Here is a 20552-nt window from a genome sequence, read left to right as displayed (position 1 = left end):
AGACACCAGGAAGAAAATCTTGTCCACTTCTGATGATAACATTGCAGAGTTGCAGGTTTCCTGGAGGCATCCAAAATAGAACGAACGGGCTGAGACAACAAAGTATCATTCGGAGTCAGCCCGAGAGATACCAAGCTGTCAGGTGCAGAGACTGTAGGTTGGGATGCAGAAGGGTCTCCTGATGCTGTGTAAGCAGAGAAGGAAACAATGGAAGAAGAATAGGCTCCCTGGAACTGAGTTGAAGTAGAAGGGAGAACCAATGTTGTCTGGGCCATCGTGGAGCGATGAGAATCATGTTGGCCTGTTCCCTCTTGAGCTTGAACAAGGTTTGTAACATGAGAGGTAGCGGAGGGAAAGCATACAGGAACAGATTGGACCAATCCAGGAGAAATGCATCCGCTGTCAGACAGTGAGGAGAGTAGAGTTTGGAGCAGAAGAGGGGTAGGTGGTGATTGTGAGGAGCTGCAAAGAGGTCTATCTGAGGAGTGCCCCACTGAGCGAAGATAGACTGTAGAGTTAAAGGATCGAGAGTCCACTCGTGAGGCTGGAGAATTCTGCTGAGTTTGTCCGCCAAGGAATTCTGCTCTCCCTGAATGTAGATCGCCTTCAGGAAGAGTTGGTGATCTGTGGCCCAAGCCCAAATCTTCTGGGCTTCCTGGCACAAGAGGCGAGAGCCTGTCCCACCCTGCTTGTTGATGTAGTACATTGCAACTTGATTCTCTGTGCACAGCAGGAGGACTTGAGGAAAGAGAAGATGTTGGAAGGCCTTGAGGGCATAAAACATCGCTCTGAGTTCCAGGAAATTGATGTGATGCTTCATTTCTTGGGCTGTCCAAAGACCTTGAGTTTGGAATTCGTTCAAATGAGCTCCCCAGGAGTAAGGGGAAGCGTCGGTGGTGATGATAAGTTGATGAGGAGGTAGATGGAACAGAAGACCTCTGGAGAGATTTGAGGATATCAACCACCATTGTAGAGACTGACGAAGAACGATGTCACAGATATGTGTCGTGAGCAGGGATCCGTCGCTTGGGACCACTGGGTAGCTAGGGTCCATTGAGGAGTGCGCAGGTGAAGACGTGCGAAGGGTGTGACATGAACTGTAGAGGCCATGTGACCCAAGAGTATCATCATTTGCTTGGCAGAGATGGAACGTTGTGGAAGCACCTGCTGACATAGAGACTGAAGAGTGTGAAGACAGTTGGACGGCAGGACTGTGTCCAACACCGCTCCAATGAATTGAAGTCTCTGAGTGGGGATGAGATGAGATTTGGGTAGATTGATCTCGAACCTCAGAAGTTGTAGAAACAGAATGGTTTGGTTGGTGGCCAGAAGTACTGTCTGAGATGAATTGGCCTTGATTAACCAATCGTCCAGGTAAGGAAAGACTTGAAGGTGGTGAGAGCGTAGAAAGGCAGCCACCACAATCAGACATTTGGTGAATACTCTTGGAGAGGAGGCAAGACCGAAGGGCAGCACCTTGTATTGGTAATGACAATGATGGATTATGAAGCGGAGGTACTGTCTGGAGGCCAGATTGACCGGTATGTGAGTATATGCCTCTTTAAGATTGAGGGAGCATAGCCAGTCGCCCTGAGTGAGAAGAGGGTAAAGAGTGGCCAGAGAAAGCATTCTGAATTTCTCTTTGACCAAGCATTTGTTGAGATCGCGAAGATCTAGGATGGGTCTGAGAACTCCTGTTTTCTTGGGGACTAGAAAATAACGAGAGTAGAATCCCTGTCCCTGCTGATCTAGAGGAACCTCCTCTATGGCGTTCAGAAGGAGGAGGGATTGAACCTCTTGAAGAAGGAGGGAAGACTGAGGAGTGTTCAAAGCAGACTCTTTTGGTAGACCGTGAGCAGGAAGAGTCTGAAAGTTGAGAGAGTAGACATGGCGGATGATGTTTAGGACCCACTGATCCGAGGTGATGGTTTCCCAACGGCTTATGAACTGAGTAAGACGTCCTCCTATGGGCAGCAGAAGATGAGTAGATGGTGGGATGCTGGCTATGTCCTGGAGAATCAAGTCAAAAGGGTTGTGAGGATTTTTGTGGAGGAGGAGGCTTCACTTGCTATTGCTGCTGAGCTGGTCTAGCATTTTGCCTCTGTTGTTGCCTCTGACGCCTGGGTTGTTGAGGAGCCGGTGGCAGAGGACGAGCCACAAATCGACGTTGGTAGGCCGATTGCTGGCAGAAGGGCCTGGTGGGTGGGGTCTTCTTTTTTGTTTTGAGGAGAGTATCCCACCTAGTTTCATGAGCCGAGAGCTTTTGGGTAGTGGAGTCCATGGATTCCCCAAACAGCTCATCCCCCAGGCAAGGTGCATTAGCCAGTCGATCTTGATGATTGACATCAAGTTCTGAAACTCTGAGCCAAGCCAGTCGACGCATGGCCACTGACATAGCCGTGGCTCTAGAGGTCAGCTCAAAGGTGTCATAGATCGACCTGACCATGAACTTACGAAGTTGTAAGAGCGATGAAGAAGTTTGGCGAAAAGCAGATCTTTTTCGGTCAGGGAGGTATTTTTCAAAGGTGGACAAATTCTGAATGAGATGCTTAAGGTAGAATGAAAAGTGGAAAGCATAATTCCCTGATCTATTAGCCAGATCGCATTCTGATATAATCTTTTGCCAAACTCATCCATGGCCTTACCTTCTCTGCCAGAGGCGTATACACTAGCTCCCGTGGATTTCTTTAAAGTGGACTCCACCAAAAGAGATACATGAGGGAGCTGTGGCTTGTCAAAGCCCGGAATAGGTATGACCTTATATAAGGAGTACAGTTTGCGGGGAGCTCCTGGGACAGTCAAAGGTGTCTCCAGATTTTTGTAGAAAGTCTCTCGTAGTATATCATGGAGAGGCAATTTCAGAAATTCCCTTGGAGGCTGGTCAAAATCCAACGCATCGAGGAATGCTTTGGATTTTTTGGATTCAGCCTCCAAGGGAATAGAGAGGGAGTCACACATCTCTTTAAGAAAAGAGGTGAAAGAGGTTGCATCAGGCTTAGAGGATGGATCTAAAAGAGAAGGATCCTCATCCCCCGATGAACACTCCCCCTCAGAAAGAAGAGGCTCCTCTGAGTCACCCCACAGATCAGGGTCCCTTACTTGAAAGCTGCGGTCCCGGGATTCCGGTGTGGAGGGTTCTAGGTGTCGAGTTTTGCGAATCGACTTACCCGACCTCTGGGAAACGGTACCGGGAGATGTGATAGGCTGTATCGGTGCTGAAGTTTGCACAGCCTGGTGTAAAGACCTAGGTTCCGGCGCTAATGTCGGCATGGATACTGATGAAGCCGAATGCACCGGTACCGACAGAGTGGATGCCGATTAAAGAGGCTGTTCCACTGCTGGTACCGGTGGCTCAGACCGGACCGGGACTGGAAGGCTCAGTTGCAAAAGAGCAGGAAGGAGCTGCTGTAACTGCTCCTTGAGCTGAGCCTGCAGGATGGCAGCAATTCGCTCATCCAGGGAAGGCACCGGTACCGCCTTTTTCTTCTGCGGTACCTTCGGTGCCGCTCTACACTCCGAAGAGGAACCCGAGGTCGAGAGGCTGACCTCAATCGGAGCGGAGCGCTTCCGCGGCGCCTCGAGGTCGGCAGGACTGGGCTCGCTGCTACTGAGACCGGAGGACGCTCCAGCGGGGAAGGCTTCTTAGCCGGCTTACCTGGGGGATGCAACGCCGGCGCGGTATCGCGCGGTGTCGATGAGGTAGGTGCCGACTGGGTCGGTGCCGAAGTTGGAGCCGGTGCCGCCGAATCCGACATATCGGTACCAAACAATAACCGCTGCTGGATCTGGCGGTTTTATAAGGTTCTCTTTTTGACAGTGGCACAGCGGGTGCAGGTGGACGCTCGATGGTCAGGACCCAGGCACTGTAAGCACCAGTTGTGCGGGTCAGTGAGAGAAATGGGCCTCGCGCACCGCTGGCACTTCTTAAATCCGGGTTGGGGGGGCATGAACGTAAAGACGGCTTCTGCCAAATCGAAGGCCGAGGCCTCGATGGTGGCAGCAGGCCCCGCCGGGGCGAACCCGAAAATAGAAGAAAAAAAGAAAAGTTTTTTTTAACACGAGCGGGAAGGCGAAAAGAGAAAAAAGGTTTCAACAGCCATTGAAAATGCGTCTTCTTAGCTCCGCGGAAACTAAGAAACTGGGGACCACGCGCCTCTGTCGGGCGGGAAGGCACTCGCGCGTGCGCGGTGCGGTCTACTAGAACTTTCCAAGTTCTTAGAGTGCAATCACTCTAAAATTGTCCGTACCGGGGCTCCGTCGGTGCCGTCACCCATCAGTCAAGAATATGCTGCCTGCTTGTCCTGGGATAATTAACAATACCTGTGTAAGAAGTTTCTCCTTCTCTTCTAGTTCTTCATCATTGAGGGGCTCAGCTTCATCAATTTTCAGCTGCTCTTCCTTTTCTGTTTGCACTGAAATTGGCAGCTCTGGATTGCGAGGTACCTGCAGGCCAATAATTAGGATTTTTTTTTGTTATTTTTATCTTAAAATTAAAACATGTGCAATATAGTATACTATACTATTTCAACATTAATGAAGCGGTAGTTAAGGAATAGTGGGTATTCACTTTACAATCTACAAGACACAGAATTATGGTTAGTTCTTAAATATCATTAAAAAAGGTTACAGGTCATTCTGAATACATTTCTTTAAATTTCAAATAAACAATAACTGAACATCTCCACTAAAATGCTTAGTCCAACTAGTGTGAACACTACCTTATAGCAGAGAAGGAAAAAGTCTCAGACATTGGTGAACCAACAACAACAGCTCTACTTCAAAGATCACCGGCATAAAAAATTTCAATGCTCTTTATAAACTACTGTGACAACATTATGCTTTTATGCTTAGTATTTACAACCCCTAATATAACTTAATATATAACAGTCTCCCAATGGTGGCCAGTGTTTCATGGTTTATGACCACTTCTTCAGGGTATTTGGGACTGTATAAATACATGCGCTGTCTTCCTTCAGGCTACTTAATTTAGTTCTTTCTTTAAATTTCCATATTAGAAGAGAAAATGGTGAAATACCAAAGATACTTACTTGTAGTAGGTGTTCTCCAAGGACAGCAGGCATAAATTCTCACATGTGGGTGACATCCATGAAACATCATTCATGGAACATGGTATGGACACTGCCAAGTGTGCTGTCACTTAATTTTTAGGCTAGGAAGTGCCTGCGGCATGCACATGCCTTCCCATCCAACGATGGCACTAGGACCCACAAGTCAATAAAATAAAGCAGCGAAGTCAACTATGGGAGGTGGGCAGATTGTGAGAATTTATGCCTGCTGTCTCACAGAACAACTGCTGCAGCTAAGTATCTTTACTTTCTCAAAGAACAAGCAGGCATAAAATCGCACATGTGGAACTCCCAAGCTGCCAGGATCATATCTCTGGAAGATATTAAACACTGAATAAACAGGCGTCTGGCAAAATCCAACAAGGTTGTAGGGAATGTTGGCTTTAGGTAACATATAGTTATATTAAATGACAGCAGATAAAGACCATCCAATCTGCCCATTAGTTACACGTATTATAAATTCATAATTATATTGTATTGTCTTTTTTCTTTGATATTGCTGGGCCAACGACCTTAAAGTCCACCCAGTACTGTCATTAGGTTCCAACTACTGGAGTTGCTGTTGATGCTCACTCCAGTCTATCCAACCATCTTGTTTGCAGAATACTTACTGTAAAGTCTGCCCAGCAATGTCCTCATGATCCAAGTTACTGAAGTTCTCATTAATGCCCTCACTAGCCCATCGTACACCAACATCGCCATATACGGGACACAGACCATGTAAGTCTGCCCAGTACCGGCTTCAGTTTATAACATTAATTTTCTATTTAGAAATCTCCATGCTTTTTTAAAAATTCTGTCACCGTTTCTCTTTCACTACCTCTCTTGAGAGGGCATTCCAAGTTTCAACCACCGTCTCCATGAAAAAGAATTTCCTTACTCCTAAGTCTACTTCCTTGCAATCTCAATTTATGCCCTCTAGTTTTGCCATTTTTCCTTCTCTGGAAAAGATTTGGTTCTATATGAAATACCTTGCAAGTATTTAAACATATGTATCATATCTTCCCTATCTCTCTTCTCCTCCAGTGTATACATATTCATTTCACTGGGCAATCTGCTGCAAAGCCTAAAGCTCAACTTTTATATTTACGCAGATGACATCACTGTTGTGATTCCATTAACTTGTTTGTTGTCAGATTTTATTAATTTTTTAGCTAACATCTTAAATCAAATTGAGCTCTGGATGATTGCTTTTAAGTTAAAATTAAAAACTGAAAAAAACAAATTTTTTTCTAGCAACTCCCAATGAAAGGATCAAAGACGATTCGATTCAAGTGAGCGGACGAGAATACAAAATTGAACAATCCATAAAAATACTAGGTGTAACTCTTGACAAACAACTGACCCTAGAAAAACACATAGATCTATTGTTTAAGAAATGTATTTCAGTCTTATGGAAGCTTCGCACCATTAAGAAATTTTTTGACAAACCTTCTTTACGTCTACTGATACAAACATCCATTTTGAGACCCATTGCCTCAATACCTCTATATGTCAAGCTAACAGAAGGACTAGTAGGCAAACTCCTCACCAACTATCTAGAAGACCATAACATACTTCACCCCATGCAATCTGACTTCAGAACCAATTTCAGCACAGAGACATTACTAGGCTCCCTTATTGACACAGCCAGACAACACCTTAGCACAGGAAAAAAAAATGCTTCTCATACAACTGGACCTGACCGCAGCATTTGACCTGGTAAACCATGACATCCTAGTGCAAATTCTGGATGCAAGAGGTATCTCAGATAAAGTATACTCTTGGTTTGAAGGCTTCTTAAAATCCAGAACATACAGAGTAAAATCAAATAAAGAAAAATCCGAACCTTGGTCCAACCCATGTGGCGTACCACAAGGATCCCCACTATCCCCTACTCTCTTCAACCTATACACTGCCTCTCTTGGAACATACCTGGACAATCTAGGCATAACCACCTATAGTTATGCAGATGACATTACCATTCTCATACCTTTTGATCAGCCAAAGACTGCCATGACAAACACACTACACCAAACACTAGAAACAGTAGCGACCTGGATGAAAGATCACAAACTGAAACTCAACCCAGAAAAAACTAAATTCATCCTCCTCGAAAATGACAAAGTCCCAACCATAACCAATATAGAAATCAACTCAACCAACTATCCCATCCAAACCACCATAAAACTACTAGGAATGACTATAGACAGATGCTGCACCATGCAACCACAAATAAATAAAACAATACAGAAGTCCTTTGCAGTTATGAAAAACTAAGACAAGTCCGGAAATTCTTCGAAAGAACACAGTTCCAGCTTATAGTACAATCCCTAATCTTAGGTCTACTAGATTACTGCAACATCCTCTATCTCCCCTGCCCTGCTACTATGACAAACAACTACAAAAAATCCAAAATACAGCTCTGAGACTCATCTACTCATTGAGGAAACACGACCATATTACAGAAGCATACATTAACTCGAACTGGCTAACAATCCAAGAAAAAATACTATTTAAATTCTACTGTATGTTATTTAAAACCTTAAATGGAGACAATCCAATCTACCTGACAACCGCCTCATCCAAACAACCTCAATTAGACATAGAAAAACACACACCCCATTCACACACATAACCCCGATCAAAGAAGTAATACGGAAAAACTATACGATGGCCTCCTAGCCACTCAAGCAGCAAAACTAGATAAACAGATCTCCAATCTACTGATAACTACCCCAGACTACAAGATGTTCAGAAAAGAAATAAAAACTATACTCTTCAAGAAATTATTGAAACAGTCCTAACATCATATATTCCTCCTCCGTCCTTCAAGCCACACTGAAACTACATGACCTAATCTTTACCTAACCTACTCTTTACCTGACATACCTGGCCTACTCTTTACTTGACCTACTCTTTACCTCTCTAGAAATAACCAATGATCTTCCATTGTAACCCACCGTTCATAAATCTTTTGTAATTCGCCTTGAACCGCAAGGTATTGGCGGAATAGAAATCTTTAATGTAATGTAATATTATATATTTAGGGACTTATAAAAAAATACTCAAAAAATTAAGACTAATCCAGAATACCACGGTTCGCCTTATCTTTGGCCTAAAAAATCGGGAGCACATTACCCCTTACTGGTTGCCAGTGGAGTCTAGAATTCTGTTCAAGTTTTCCTGCATTAGTTACAAAGCAGTTTTTGGGATTACCTTGCCTCTCAGTTTTCTCTGAATTGTTCTAATAAGAGTACCCATAGAATAAACCTATTTAGTTACCCTTCTTTTAAATCATGTCAATACAAGAAGTTTTTTGACAGAATTTTATCATTCCAGGCCGCCAAACCGAATACATGGCTTGGAAAATTAATACTTGAGGCCACTTCTTACTTTGATTTTAGAAAATCACTAAAAACACACTTGTTTGACATGTTTTCTTCTTAGTCATGTTACTGCCTAATCTATCATGAATTCTTAACAGTTTTATATCTTAATTGTGCTATTGTCTTAACTTTTATTGATTTTATCAGATGTATCCTTTTATTGACTGTTTTTATTTTGTATTTAGATATTGACTGTATGTATTTTTTTGTTGTGAACCACTTCGAACTTCTGGTATAGCGGTATACAAGAAATAAATTATTATTATTATTCTCATACTTCTTTTGGCACAAACCTCCTACCATTTTCATTGCCTTCCTCTGGACCACTTCAAGTCTTATATCTTTCGGCAGACAGGGTCTCCAAAACTGAACACAATACTGCAAATGGGGCCTCACCAACTACTTGTACAGGGGCATCAACATCGCTCTTCTTCCGCTGGTTACTCTTCTTTCTATAAAGCCTAGCATCCTTTTGGCTACAGCCACTGCTACCTTATACTGTTTCATCGCCTTCAGATCCTCAGGCACTATCACCCCAAGAGTCCTCTCCCTGTCCTTGCATATCAGCCTCTCACATCCCAGCACATAAGGCTCCCTCAGATTTCTACTCTCCAAATGCTTCACTCTGAACTTCTTTGCACTGAATTTTAGTTATCAGACAGACCATTCATCCAACTTTTGCAGATCCTTTTTCATGTTTTCCACTCCCTCCAAGGTGTCCAACTCTGCTACATATCTTGGTATCATCCGCAACCCTTTGGCAACGTTGCTCACACACACTGAACAGAATTGGCCCTTGCACCAATCTTTTAGGCACTCCACTGCTCACCTTTCCCTATTCCAAGTAAATTCCATTAACCACCACTCTGGCATCTGTCCATCAACCAGATTCTAATCCATTTCACCACTTTGGATTTTAACTTCAGTCCATCAAGTTTATTCAAGAACCTCCTATGAGAAACTGTGTCAAAAGGTTTGCTGAAATCTAAGTAAATTACACCTAGCATAGATCTCTGATCCAGTTCTCTGGTTGACCAAAGAATTCAATCAATCAGATTCATTTGGTACGACTGAAATATTAGGTTCTTACCTTTGATAATCTTCATTCTGCAAATTCATGGAGGAGTCTGTATAGTAGGTGTTCAATCTGTACCCATGAACCAGTTCTTGAAGAAAGCTACACAGATTGCTTTCTGCTCCTCCTACTTAGCAGAGAAACACAGAGCACCCTACAGTTGAGTCCAAAAGCAAACGGACAGCACTGGAACAAAGCACATACAAAAAGAACTTCCCTGCAAACATATCATCATTCTGTTCTGCTCTGTGATATATAAGAGAATTAATAAACAGCAAACATGGAAAAACAGGCAATGAACATGGCGGCAATATGAACCAAACTGCTGTGTACAACGAGCACTAACTCAAACTTAGCCAATGGCAAAGACATGTACTCAGTCTGCTGTCCAGTCTTTGCAAGATCTGATCCTTCTTCTCCGATCCCATTGAATGAAAAGCAGTGAGATAAGCTTCCTGACTGATATGAAAAGAAAGAACGGTGTGGAGGGAAACCCCTGCCTCCGTGATCCAGACAAAGGGCTCTCTACAAGAGAGCCTGCAGTTCAGAAATACACCTTGCAGAAACAATTGCCATGAGGATCACTGTCTTGACCAAAAGGTCCAGAAGGGATGCATCCTTAAGCGGCTCAAAAAGAGCTTCTGCAAGCCCCTTCAGCACAACATTTAGATTCCACGTAGAAAAAAGGCTGTCACAGGGGAGGACGCACGTGAAGCATCCCCCTGAGAATCCTGGTCACATCTGGATAAACTGTAAGCAAACTGGAACCGCTGTGCACTCTAAAACAGGATAGGCCTGCCAACTGTATCTTAAGGGAAGCTACCGCCATGCCTTTTTCTAGACCGGTTTGGAGGAAGGCTAAGGACATCGGAATGGGAGCACACGCCGGCTCCACATGGTCTCTAGCACACCACTGCTGGAAAGCCTTCCAAGTCTTGGGGTAAGCTGCCATTGTAGAGGGCTTCTTGGCCTGCAAGAATGGCACTGATGTCAAGAGTAGCCTCTCTGAATCAAGGCCTGGTGCTCAAAAGCCATGCCATAAGACTAAGGCACTGGGGGCTCTCCTTAAGAACTAGTCCCAACTGAGAAGGTTGTGATGAAGAGGAAAGCTTGAGCTTCTTGTCCCTCTGAAGACGGATGAGATTCACATAGCATGGATGGCGAGGCCAGTCCAGGGCCACTAGGATCACGAGGCCTGGATGAGTCGTGATCCTGCAGATGATGTGACCCACCATGGGCCAAGGCGGGAAGATGTAAAGGAGTTCATGAGTTGACCATGGCTGAACCAACACATCTAGACCTAAAATTCTTCGCTCTGCTCTTTGACTGAAGAAGAACTTGACTCTCGAGTTCTTGGCTGAAGCCATCAGGTCCTATTTCTGGTCTGCCCCAATGATGCACTATGAGACAAAATGTTCTCTGCGAGAGAGACCACTTCCCCAGGTCCAGGAATTGGTGACTGAAAAAGTCTGCTTGCACATTTTCCACTCTGGCCACGTGTGCTGCTCAATGGCCGGTACCTGCAGTGCAGCAGGTTTCCTCGAATCGGGTAACCTCGATGAGGATGTATGTCGTAATGCACCATGTATGTTGTAATGTACGGTTGGTTCAACTGCTGGTACCATTGGTGCAGCAGGTTGTCTTGAAGCGGGTGACCTCAATAAGGACGCACACCGTGAAACAGAGAACCTGCAAAGCTAGAGAACTGTGGCATTGGTGTTTGGTCTGCTTGAAGAGTCTCGATGCTGTAGAGACCTGCGACACTTGCTGAGAACGCAGCAGTACCGAAAACTCAACAGCCAGTACCCTTGGTGCAGCAGGTTGCCTCGAAGTGGGTGATCTCGATGAGGATGTAATAATAATAATAATTTTATTCTTATATACCGCCATACCCAGCGAGTTCTAGGCGGTTTACATTAAATTAGATTAGGATCCACATGGACTTGTAGATTTACAACAAATTTATCGGATTAATAACAACTGTACACCATGAAGAGACAACCTGCGAAGCTTGAGAACGTTGGTGTTGATGTTTGGTCTGCATAAAGAGACTAAATGCTGTTGAGACCTTCAAAGCTTGCTGGGAAGTGGATGGCATCTGAGCTGGCTTCCCCGATGCTATCTGTTCTTCTGATGTCGATGCAATTTTCAATGTCGACGGCTCCGAAGATTTGGCATTCCATGGCTGAGCTGAAGATCCTGTTGAATGTGACGGGCCTTGAAGGAGCTCTGTTGTAAGGTGTAACATCAAGCAGAACACTCAGATCGGTGTTCAGGACACAAACACAGTAGATACCAACTACAAGAGTCGGTGATAGAAATAGGCCGCTGAAGCTAAAGCACTGTCTTAAACCCACTGACGGTTTCAACATAGAGGGAAAATAATTTTGGCAGCGAGCTTATACTCAATGTAAAAATGAGAGACCTGCCAAGGAAAAAAATCTGAGGACAAAGCCCAGATTTTGACTTTTGAAATTTAAAAAAAAAAAAAAAAGCCGAAAATATATTTTTTTTAAATTAAATTTTCTATTTCTTTTAATAAAGATAAAGAACAATACTGATAAGAAAAAAGTATAGAAAAGAGACAAGAGAGGAGGAAGGCAACGCAGACTGAACGGAGTTCAGTCAAAAAAGTACTTTGCTTTGTGGAAAACGAAGAACTGAGGTATCACGAGCCTACGTCGGTTGGGAAGGCACTCACAAGTTTCTTAAAACTTAAAGTGACAGTACACTTTTAATACTGTCCGTACCGGGGCTCTGTGAATGATGTCACCCACATGTGGCCTGCTTGTCCTGGGATAATACTAAAATCTCCAGCATGACCTAGAAACACCATATACCACAAGGTAGTCTGTTTGGAACCAGCAGGCTACAGCTCCCCAGAAACCAGTCAGGTTGATACCAGCACATTCATGGTGGATAAGGACTATCCAGCTGGACTCTGGGGATACTGAGGCAATACAATTTCCTGGGTAAAACATGGAAGGGAAGCTACTTTGTACTGGATGTAGTAAAATAACTTGTATACTCATCTATTCCACATAGTACAGAATCCATGAAGACAACAAAACTTGACTTTGAAAAAAGGCAATATTCTATGAGCACTCAAACTTTCATGGTTGGCAGACTAAATATATCCCTTAGGAGTGTGAATTGGAATAGTTACACAGACTCTGCTGTCAACCATTTATTATAATAGAAATCAATTCAGCAACTCTATGATTTAAGATCTATGGTTACTGAATCAAGCTCCATGCTCTTCAGGCTAATCAAGTGTACTGAAAAGTTCTCAACCCAACCAATAAGGGAATGACGTAGAACCATGAAATTTACAAGTTATTCCACATATTCACCCCTAAGTTCAACACACTTGGCACATCATGTCTGAAGTTTCTGTAACCCTTCCAAAAATTCTCTGGTTCTGAGGAGAGTGTGGTGCAGTGGTTAAAACTACAGCCTTAGCACCTGAGGTTGTGGGTTTAAACCCACACTGCTCCTTGTAACCCTGAGCAAGATACTTAATCCCCCATTGCCCCAAGTAGATTGTGAGCCCACCAGGACACAAAGGGAAAAATGCTTGAGTACATGAATAAAAATTCATGCAACTGTTCTGAACTCCCCTGGTAGAATGGTATAGAAAATTGAATGAATAAATAAATACTGCTCCACTGCTGCAATCGCCCCCAAATCACTCAAAAATTATCATCCTTTCAAATTCTTTTTATGTTTTGGAAACAGAAAAATAGTTCTTCCAGCATGCAGCCATAGTCTACAGCACAGTGAGGGGAAGGGAAGCCAGTTGTCCCTATCACTGCACCCAGACACCATCTTTGCTTGAGCTGATTGATTTTATTCGGCAGGAAGCCATGCCCCCTTCTTCCCAGGAACAAAGCCTCTTCATTCAGCCCTTGAAAGGGCACTTGTTTTCCAGTGTACAGCCACAGTCTGCAGCACAGTGAGATGAAGGGAAGCCAGTCGTCCCCCTCATTACACCCAGACACCATCTTTGCTTGAGCTGATTTTCTTCAGCGGGAAGCCCCGCCTCCTTCTTCCCAGGAACAAAGCCTCTTCATTCAGCAGGCGGGCCTCTCCCATCGGTAGGCCACGCCATAGGGCCCTTTGTGCGGCCCTTCATCCAGACCAAGAAGGACCAAGCCATAAAATACCACAACAGCAAGCACACCACAAAAATCCCCACAAAAAAATAAAACCACCACACACCACTAAAATCACCAGAGAAATCTCCAAGGCATACACAACTCACTCTAAACCCACCGCACACACACCACCCATATGGATAGAAACCTGGTCAACTGCTTGGCTTGCATGCACCACAGCATCCTACTGACATGGGGAAGAAGATCAACAAATACCTCATGACCCCCCCTCCCCCTCCCGGACCAATCTCGCTCCCCAACCAAGCTCCCTCATATACCAAAAATGACTCAACACTAAAATAGAATTTCCTCGATAAAATGTGCATACATGAATATCAGATCCTTAGGCCCCCCAAAACTGAGAACATAAGGGACTGGATAAAAATTGATAAGCTAGGATGCTTCTTTCTCACCGAAACATGGCTAACCTCAGACACCGACACAAGGATAACTGAAGTCTGTCCGCAGGACTACAAAATACCGCTGAGATTTGTGGCAGTATAGAAACTTTTTAAATAAAATAATAAATAAATGCAAATAGTTTGCAGAGACAAATAATGTGGAGGAGGTCTAACCATCATAGTCAAAAAACTAAATATAAACATACAGGACAAAACCTCCACCCCCCCACATGGACTTACTTGCCTGCCAATTATTAAGCTCCACATTAAAGGGATCCATGACCTGCCTCCTATGCTACATAACCCCAGGGAAATGGAACACAGCAAAGCTGGAATTTGAAGAATTTATCTTAAGAAACTCCTCACATCAGCATACAATCTAATCTTAGGAGATCTACACCTTCACCTCGAAGACGAATCTTCCAAACAAACAGAAAGCCTTTTATCTTTCCTTAAAGCCCTATCCTTCAAGATTCTATACCCCCAAACCACACATATGAGAGGCTACCACCTTGACATAGTGGTCTTCATGTCCCAACAACCCATCCCACGAAAAGAGCATGGCCCAGATCCCTCTGGGCCGACCATTATATATACACTTTCAAAATAAACTGGATATGGGGCAAACCCAAATAAAATAACCAAAGCTTAACCTACGAAACATGTCAAAAGATCGGACTCCCCCCTCCCCCCCAATTCTGGAACAAAGCAGACACCATGTTCCACGACGGTAACCCCAAAGACTTCATTACCCACTGAAAAATACTAAGTGCAACCCTCCTCGAGGATATGACCCAACTACAAACAAAAACCAAAATCTGCAGATGCTCAGACAAATGGTTCGACAAGATCTTACCTCATTTAAAAAATCTTTAAAAACTTATCTTTTTAAAGACGCATTCAACATTTGATCTTTAGACCTACGACCAGATGCTTTAGGTCTTTAACTTTTTACCCTCCCTCTCGTCTTTTTCCCTTTTGTTTATTCTCTCAAGTAAAGAATTGTAACTTCTCCCCCCTACCCTCCACGACTCATGTCTGTTTAAAATTTGTAAGTTTGATGCTATTTTGTCTATTCTCACAATTATGTTTTTAGGAAGTTGTACATCGCTTAGCAAATTGAATAAGCGATTCATCAAATATTAATAAAAACTTGAAAAACTAGAAAGAGAATGAAGAAAAAATAACCAAGAACACACAAAAACAGCCTGGCAAACACTAAACAAACAATACAAAAAAAAAAAAAAAAAAAGACATACTATACCAACCAGATAGGCACAGAAATCCAAGACACCAAGAAACTGTTCAAATTACTAAAAGAACTCACAGACACCAAATCCTACTCGACTCCAAACCACCTTGACAAGATCACACTCCAAACACACCACACCCAAACACATAAGAACATAAGCAATGTCTCCGCTGGGTCAGACCTGAGGTCCATCGTGCCCAGCAGTCCGCACACGTGGCGGCCCAACAGGTCCAGGACCTGTGCAGTAATTCTCTATCTATACCCCTCTATCCACTTTTCCAGCAGGAAATTGTCCAATCCTTTCTTGAACTCCAGTACCGTATGCTGCCCTATTACGCCCTCTGGAAGCGCATTCCAGGTGTCCACCACACGTTGGGTAAAGAAGAACTTCCTAGCATTCGTTTTGAACCTGTCTCCTTTCAACTTTTCCAAATGCCCTCTTGTTCTTTTATTTTTCAAAAGTTTAAAGAATCTGTCCCTCTCCACTCTCTCTATGCCTTTCATGATCTTATAAGTCTCTATCATATCCCCTCTAAGTCTCCTCTTCTCCAGGGAAAACATCCCAATTTCTCCAATCTCTCAGCGTATGAAAGGTGTTCCATACCTTTTATCAGACGTGTTGCTCTCCTCTGAACCCTCTCGAGTAACGCCATATCCTTCTTAAGGTACGGCAACCAATATTGGATGCAGTACTCCAGATGTGGCCTCACTATCGCCCGATACAACGGCAGGATAACTTCTTTCATTCTGGTAGTAATACCCTTCTTGATTATACCTAGCATTCTATTTGCTCTCTTAGGACCGCTGCGCACTGTGTTGTCGGTTTCATTGTCATGTCCACCATTACCCCCAAGTCCCTTTCTTGGGTACTCTCCTTCAATAACATCCCTCCCATCGTATAGCTGTACCTCGGGTTTCTGCTTCCCACATGCAGTACTTTACATTTCTCAACGTTGAACTTCATCTGCCATCTCGTCGCCCATTCCCCTAGTTTGTTCAAGTCTCTTTGCAATTCTTCGCAGTCCTCTTTAGTCCGAGCTCCACTAAATAGTTTGGTGTCGTCCGCGAATTTTATTATCTCACACTTCGTCCCTGTTTCCATATCATTTATAAATATATTAAATAGCCCAAGCACCGAGCCCTGCGGGACACCACTCATAACCCTCCTCCAGTCTGAGTAGTGGTCCTTCACTCCTACCCTCTGTTTTCTACCCGCCAACCAGTTTTCGATCCATCTATGAACGTCTCCTTCCACCCCATGGTTCCTTAGTTTCCATAGTAAGCATTCATGGAGTACCTTGTCAAAGGCTTTTTGGAAATCTATTTGGATATATAATCTTTTTGGATATATAATGTCTATGGGATCACCTCTGTCCATCCATTTGTTAATTCCTTCGAAGAAGTGCAATAAGTTCGTTAGGCACGATCTCCCCTTGCAGAAACCATGTTGGCTGGTTATCAGAAGTTTGTTTCTTTCAAAATGTTCATCGATGTTGTCTTTTATCAGTGCTTCCGCCATTTTCCCTGGAACCGAGGTCAGACTCACCGGTCTGTAGTTTCCAGGGTCACCTCTTGATCCCTTTTTAAAGATGGGCTTAACGTTGGCTATCTTCCAGTCTTCCGGGATCACGCCTGTTTTCAGGGATAGATTGCAAATTTGCTGCAGTAGCTCCGCTATCTCCTCCTTTAGTTCCTTCAGAACCCTTGGATGGATTCCGTTCAGACCCGGTGATTTGTCAGTTTTTAGTTTTTCTAGCTGCCTGTGTACATCTTCCAGGCTCACTTCCATGGATGTTAATTTTTCTGCTTGATCTCCATTGAAGATTTGCTCAGGTTCCGGTATGTTGGATGTGTCTTCATTTGTAAATACAGACGAAAAGAACATGTTAAATCTTTCTGCTACTTCTTTCTCCTCCTTCACCACTCCCTTCCTGTCTCCATCGTCCAGTAGTCCCACCTCCTCCCTAGCCGGCTGCTTTCCTCTAACATATGTAAAGAACTGTTTGAAATTTCGAGCATCCCTGGCTAGTCTTTCTTCATACTCTCTTTTGGCTTTTCGAACCATATGGTGACATTCTTTTTGATACTTCCTGTGCTCTTTCCAGTTCCCCTCAGTTTTGTCCTTTTTCCATTTCAGGAATGAATTTCTTATTGCCAAACGCTTCCTTCACTATTTTAGTTATCCATGCTGGGTCTTTTGTTCGCACCCCTTTCTGAATCTGGGGATATACAAATTTTGCGCCTCGCTCACCGTGTCCTTAAAAAAAGACCAGGCATGTTCTACCGTTTGCCATTTTCTGGACATTTTCCTAAGTTTCTTCCTTACCATTTCCGTCATTGCTTCGTAGTTTCCTTTCCTGAAGTTGAAAGTTGTCGCTATGGTTCTCTTTCCTTTCGGTATTCCTACTTCAACCTTGAACTTGATCATATTATGATCGCTGTTTCTCAACGGTCCCACTACTTCCACTTCCTTTGCAGGTCCCCTTAACCCATTTAGGATTGTCGGTTCTCTAACAAGCTGCTCCATGAAGCAATCTTGTGTAGCCTCCAGGAATTCTGTCTCCCTAGCGCATTTTGAGATTCCAAGACTCCAGTCTATCCCGGGATAGCTGAAGTCTCCCATAATAACCGTGTTACCGCTTTTGCATTCGCGCTTCATCTCAGCTTCCATTTCTTTATCGATATCTCCGGTTTGCCCGGGTGGACGATAGTATAGGCCCATCTTTATTTCAAGCCCTTTCCTTCCCAGTATTTTAACCCATAGCGATTCCAGCTTGTTGGTCGTCTCCACACACACCACACCCAAACACACTCCACACACACAGAAAAAGAATCCAGTGCAGCAGACAGAACCTGGTCAGACTTCCCAGATATACAATGGTTCGACCTGAACAGACTATACAAAAAATATAGTCATGCAGCATGTGACCTCAGCCACTGCTCCCCATACCTGCTAAAAAACCTCCAACACAAAATTCTGCACCCACCTCTTGCAATGGATGAGCTGCATGCTTACAGAGGGCCAATTCCCACAAGATCTCAATGAAATCATTATCATCCCTATTCTAAAAGACACAAAGGGTACAACAGATCAGCCATCCAACTACAGACCTACAGCCTCAGTACTGCTATACATCAAGCTAATGGAAGACCTTGTGGCAAAACTTCTCACCGACTACCTAGAAAACCATAATATACTCCACCCCTCACATTCAAGCTTCAGGGCCAACTACAGCACAGAGACACTACTAGGTTCTCTACTAAACACAGCCAGACATCTAAGTAAAGGCAAAAAAATGCTAGTCATACAACTTATCTCATTGCAGCATTTGACCTGGAAGAGATCTTACTCAAAAAAACAAGAGAAGGAAACCAACAAAGTCTGCATGAGTAAAGCACAAACCCAACCAATGAGAACTGCGGACAAATGTACAAAGATGCAGGCTAAATTTATTGAAATAATATTTATGAATGCGGTTAATGTTACCACCTTAGTAGTATAATGGGTACACCTGTCAAAATGATTGACAGCTGTCAAGATAAGGACCGACCAATCAGCGTTCACTTCTGGGTTAAGCCCCAACCACTTTTACCTAAACCCCACCCATGCCCCTCCCACTCCATACCCATGCTCCTCCCATTCCACACCCACTTTTCCCTTAGCCCATCCCCCTCCCATAGGAATGAATGGTGGTAGCCCCGCCCCATGCCACGTCACCGGACATGCACTTTCTGATGACATCACCGGAAATGGGGGGGTGTTTGGCCCTGGAAATACACTTTTTGATGACAACACCGGAAATGGGAGTGCCTGCCCTACCGGAAGTGTGCATTCTGACCACGTAGGCGGAAATGGGGTAAATGAAGAACCGGAAATGCGCTTTTCTGATGAGATGGAAATGCATTTTCTGATGATGTTACCGGAAACAGACTTAGTCAAAACCCCGGAAATGATGTGGCCAGAAAAAGAAGTGTCACCTAACAGCCTTTTAGTTAAAAGATAGGTTTTAAGAGCTCATGGTTAGAGCAATGTCGACAGAAAAGTCTAACAGGAAAAAGACACACAGCGAAAGCGTCTCAGAGCTGGACTTGCACTGAAGATAGAGAATGTTATGAAGGTGATAATTATCCTGATAGCAGCAAGGTGTCAGAGGACGGTTCAAATAAGGGTGCATTAGGTTCTTCTGAAGATTCAGAACCAATCAGCTATGTCCAGTTTGTGAAAAGATGGGATCGTAAACTGGACAAGTTTCATGGTGTACTTTATTCAGAAGAATTTTGTTTCATTAATTTAGACAGGATAACATCATTACGTGAGGCTCAAAATGCTATACGCCAAGGCATTCAACATATCCTGGACGATGTTAGCAACAGAGTATCGCCCGGTGACTACGTACAAGTGCATCTACATTCATCGCTTTTTCATAACTCCTTGTTTTATGGTAAATTAAATTCCGAATCACTAGATGCTGATGATTTCTTAGACCAGGTTGCTAAACTCCTTCAAAGTCACAGAGAAATACAGGTTTGTGATTTATTCCTTCTTGTTGTACTTGTAATAAGAAACAAGGGTGGTGGGTCCGTAGGGTGTTAAAATCTATACTGTTTAGCCAGATTTTGCAGAAAAAAGGATGTATTTAATAGATTTGAATAACACAGGCAATAACCTGTGTTTTGCTGGTAGCCTTACAGCACTTAAGTCGCCTGTAAAACTCACAGATGCTGAACTGTTAACAGGTGCTGAAAAGCTATATAATGATTTGGGGTGGTCGGTACATAAAAAAGTCATGCTCGATGATGTAGCAACCATAGAAAAACATTTAAAGATAAATATAAGAGTTGTGTTTTATACAAACTCGTGGTGTTGCTTTAAAACATCAGATCAACCCATGTCTCCTAAAACGGTTTTCTTATTGCTACATGACGATCATTTCTACAGCATAACCGATGTCAAAAAATTCTACGGGGAGCGTAATTTCTGTACTTTTTGCCAGAAGCCCTATAGTCACGACCATTCCTGTACATTATGGTGTCGTCTTTGTTCGACATAGACGTGTTTGAACAATGACAGTATACAGCAGAGATGTTCTAAATGCAAGATGTGTTGTCGCTCTAAAGACTGTTTAGATAGATATATGCAGCAAGCGCAGAAAAAAGAAGTGGAGTGTTTATCTAAAACATTGTCTGAAATGAGTCCTATATGAACGAGAAA

At 43.5% G+C, this 20552-nt stretch overlaps 1 protein-coding gene across 4 annotated transcripts in view; it reads right to left on the bottom strand.

The window, feature by feature from the left end:
* Positions 1–20552, bottom strand: part of SMARCA5 (SWI/SNF related, matrix associated, actin dependent regulator of chromatin, subfamily a, member 5) — a 436858-nt gene that overhangs the window by 126165 nt on the left and 290141 nt on the right. For all 4 annotated transcript variants that reach the window (XM_033939984.1, XM_033939968.1, XM_033939959.1 and 1 more), the window contains one exon: positions 4321–4443. In XM_033939984.1, the coding sequence (XP_033795875.1) occupies positions 4321–4443 (123 nt within the window). The remainder of the gene's footprint in view (positions 1–4320; positions 4444–20552) is intronic.

This window comes from Geotrypetes seraphini, chromosome 1, assembly GCF_902459505.1.
Source record: "Geotrypetes seraphini chromosome 1, aGeoSer1.1, whole genome shotgun sequence".
NCBI lineage: Eukaryota > Metazoa > Chordata > Amphibia > Gymnophiona > Dermophiidae > Geotrypetes > Geotrypetes seraphini.
Note: the sequence above shows the minus strand (reverse complement) of the source record. Positions and strands in the feature narration are given on the sequence as shown.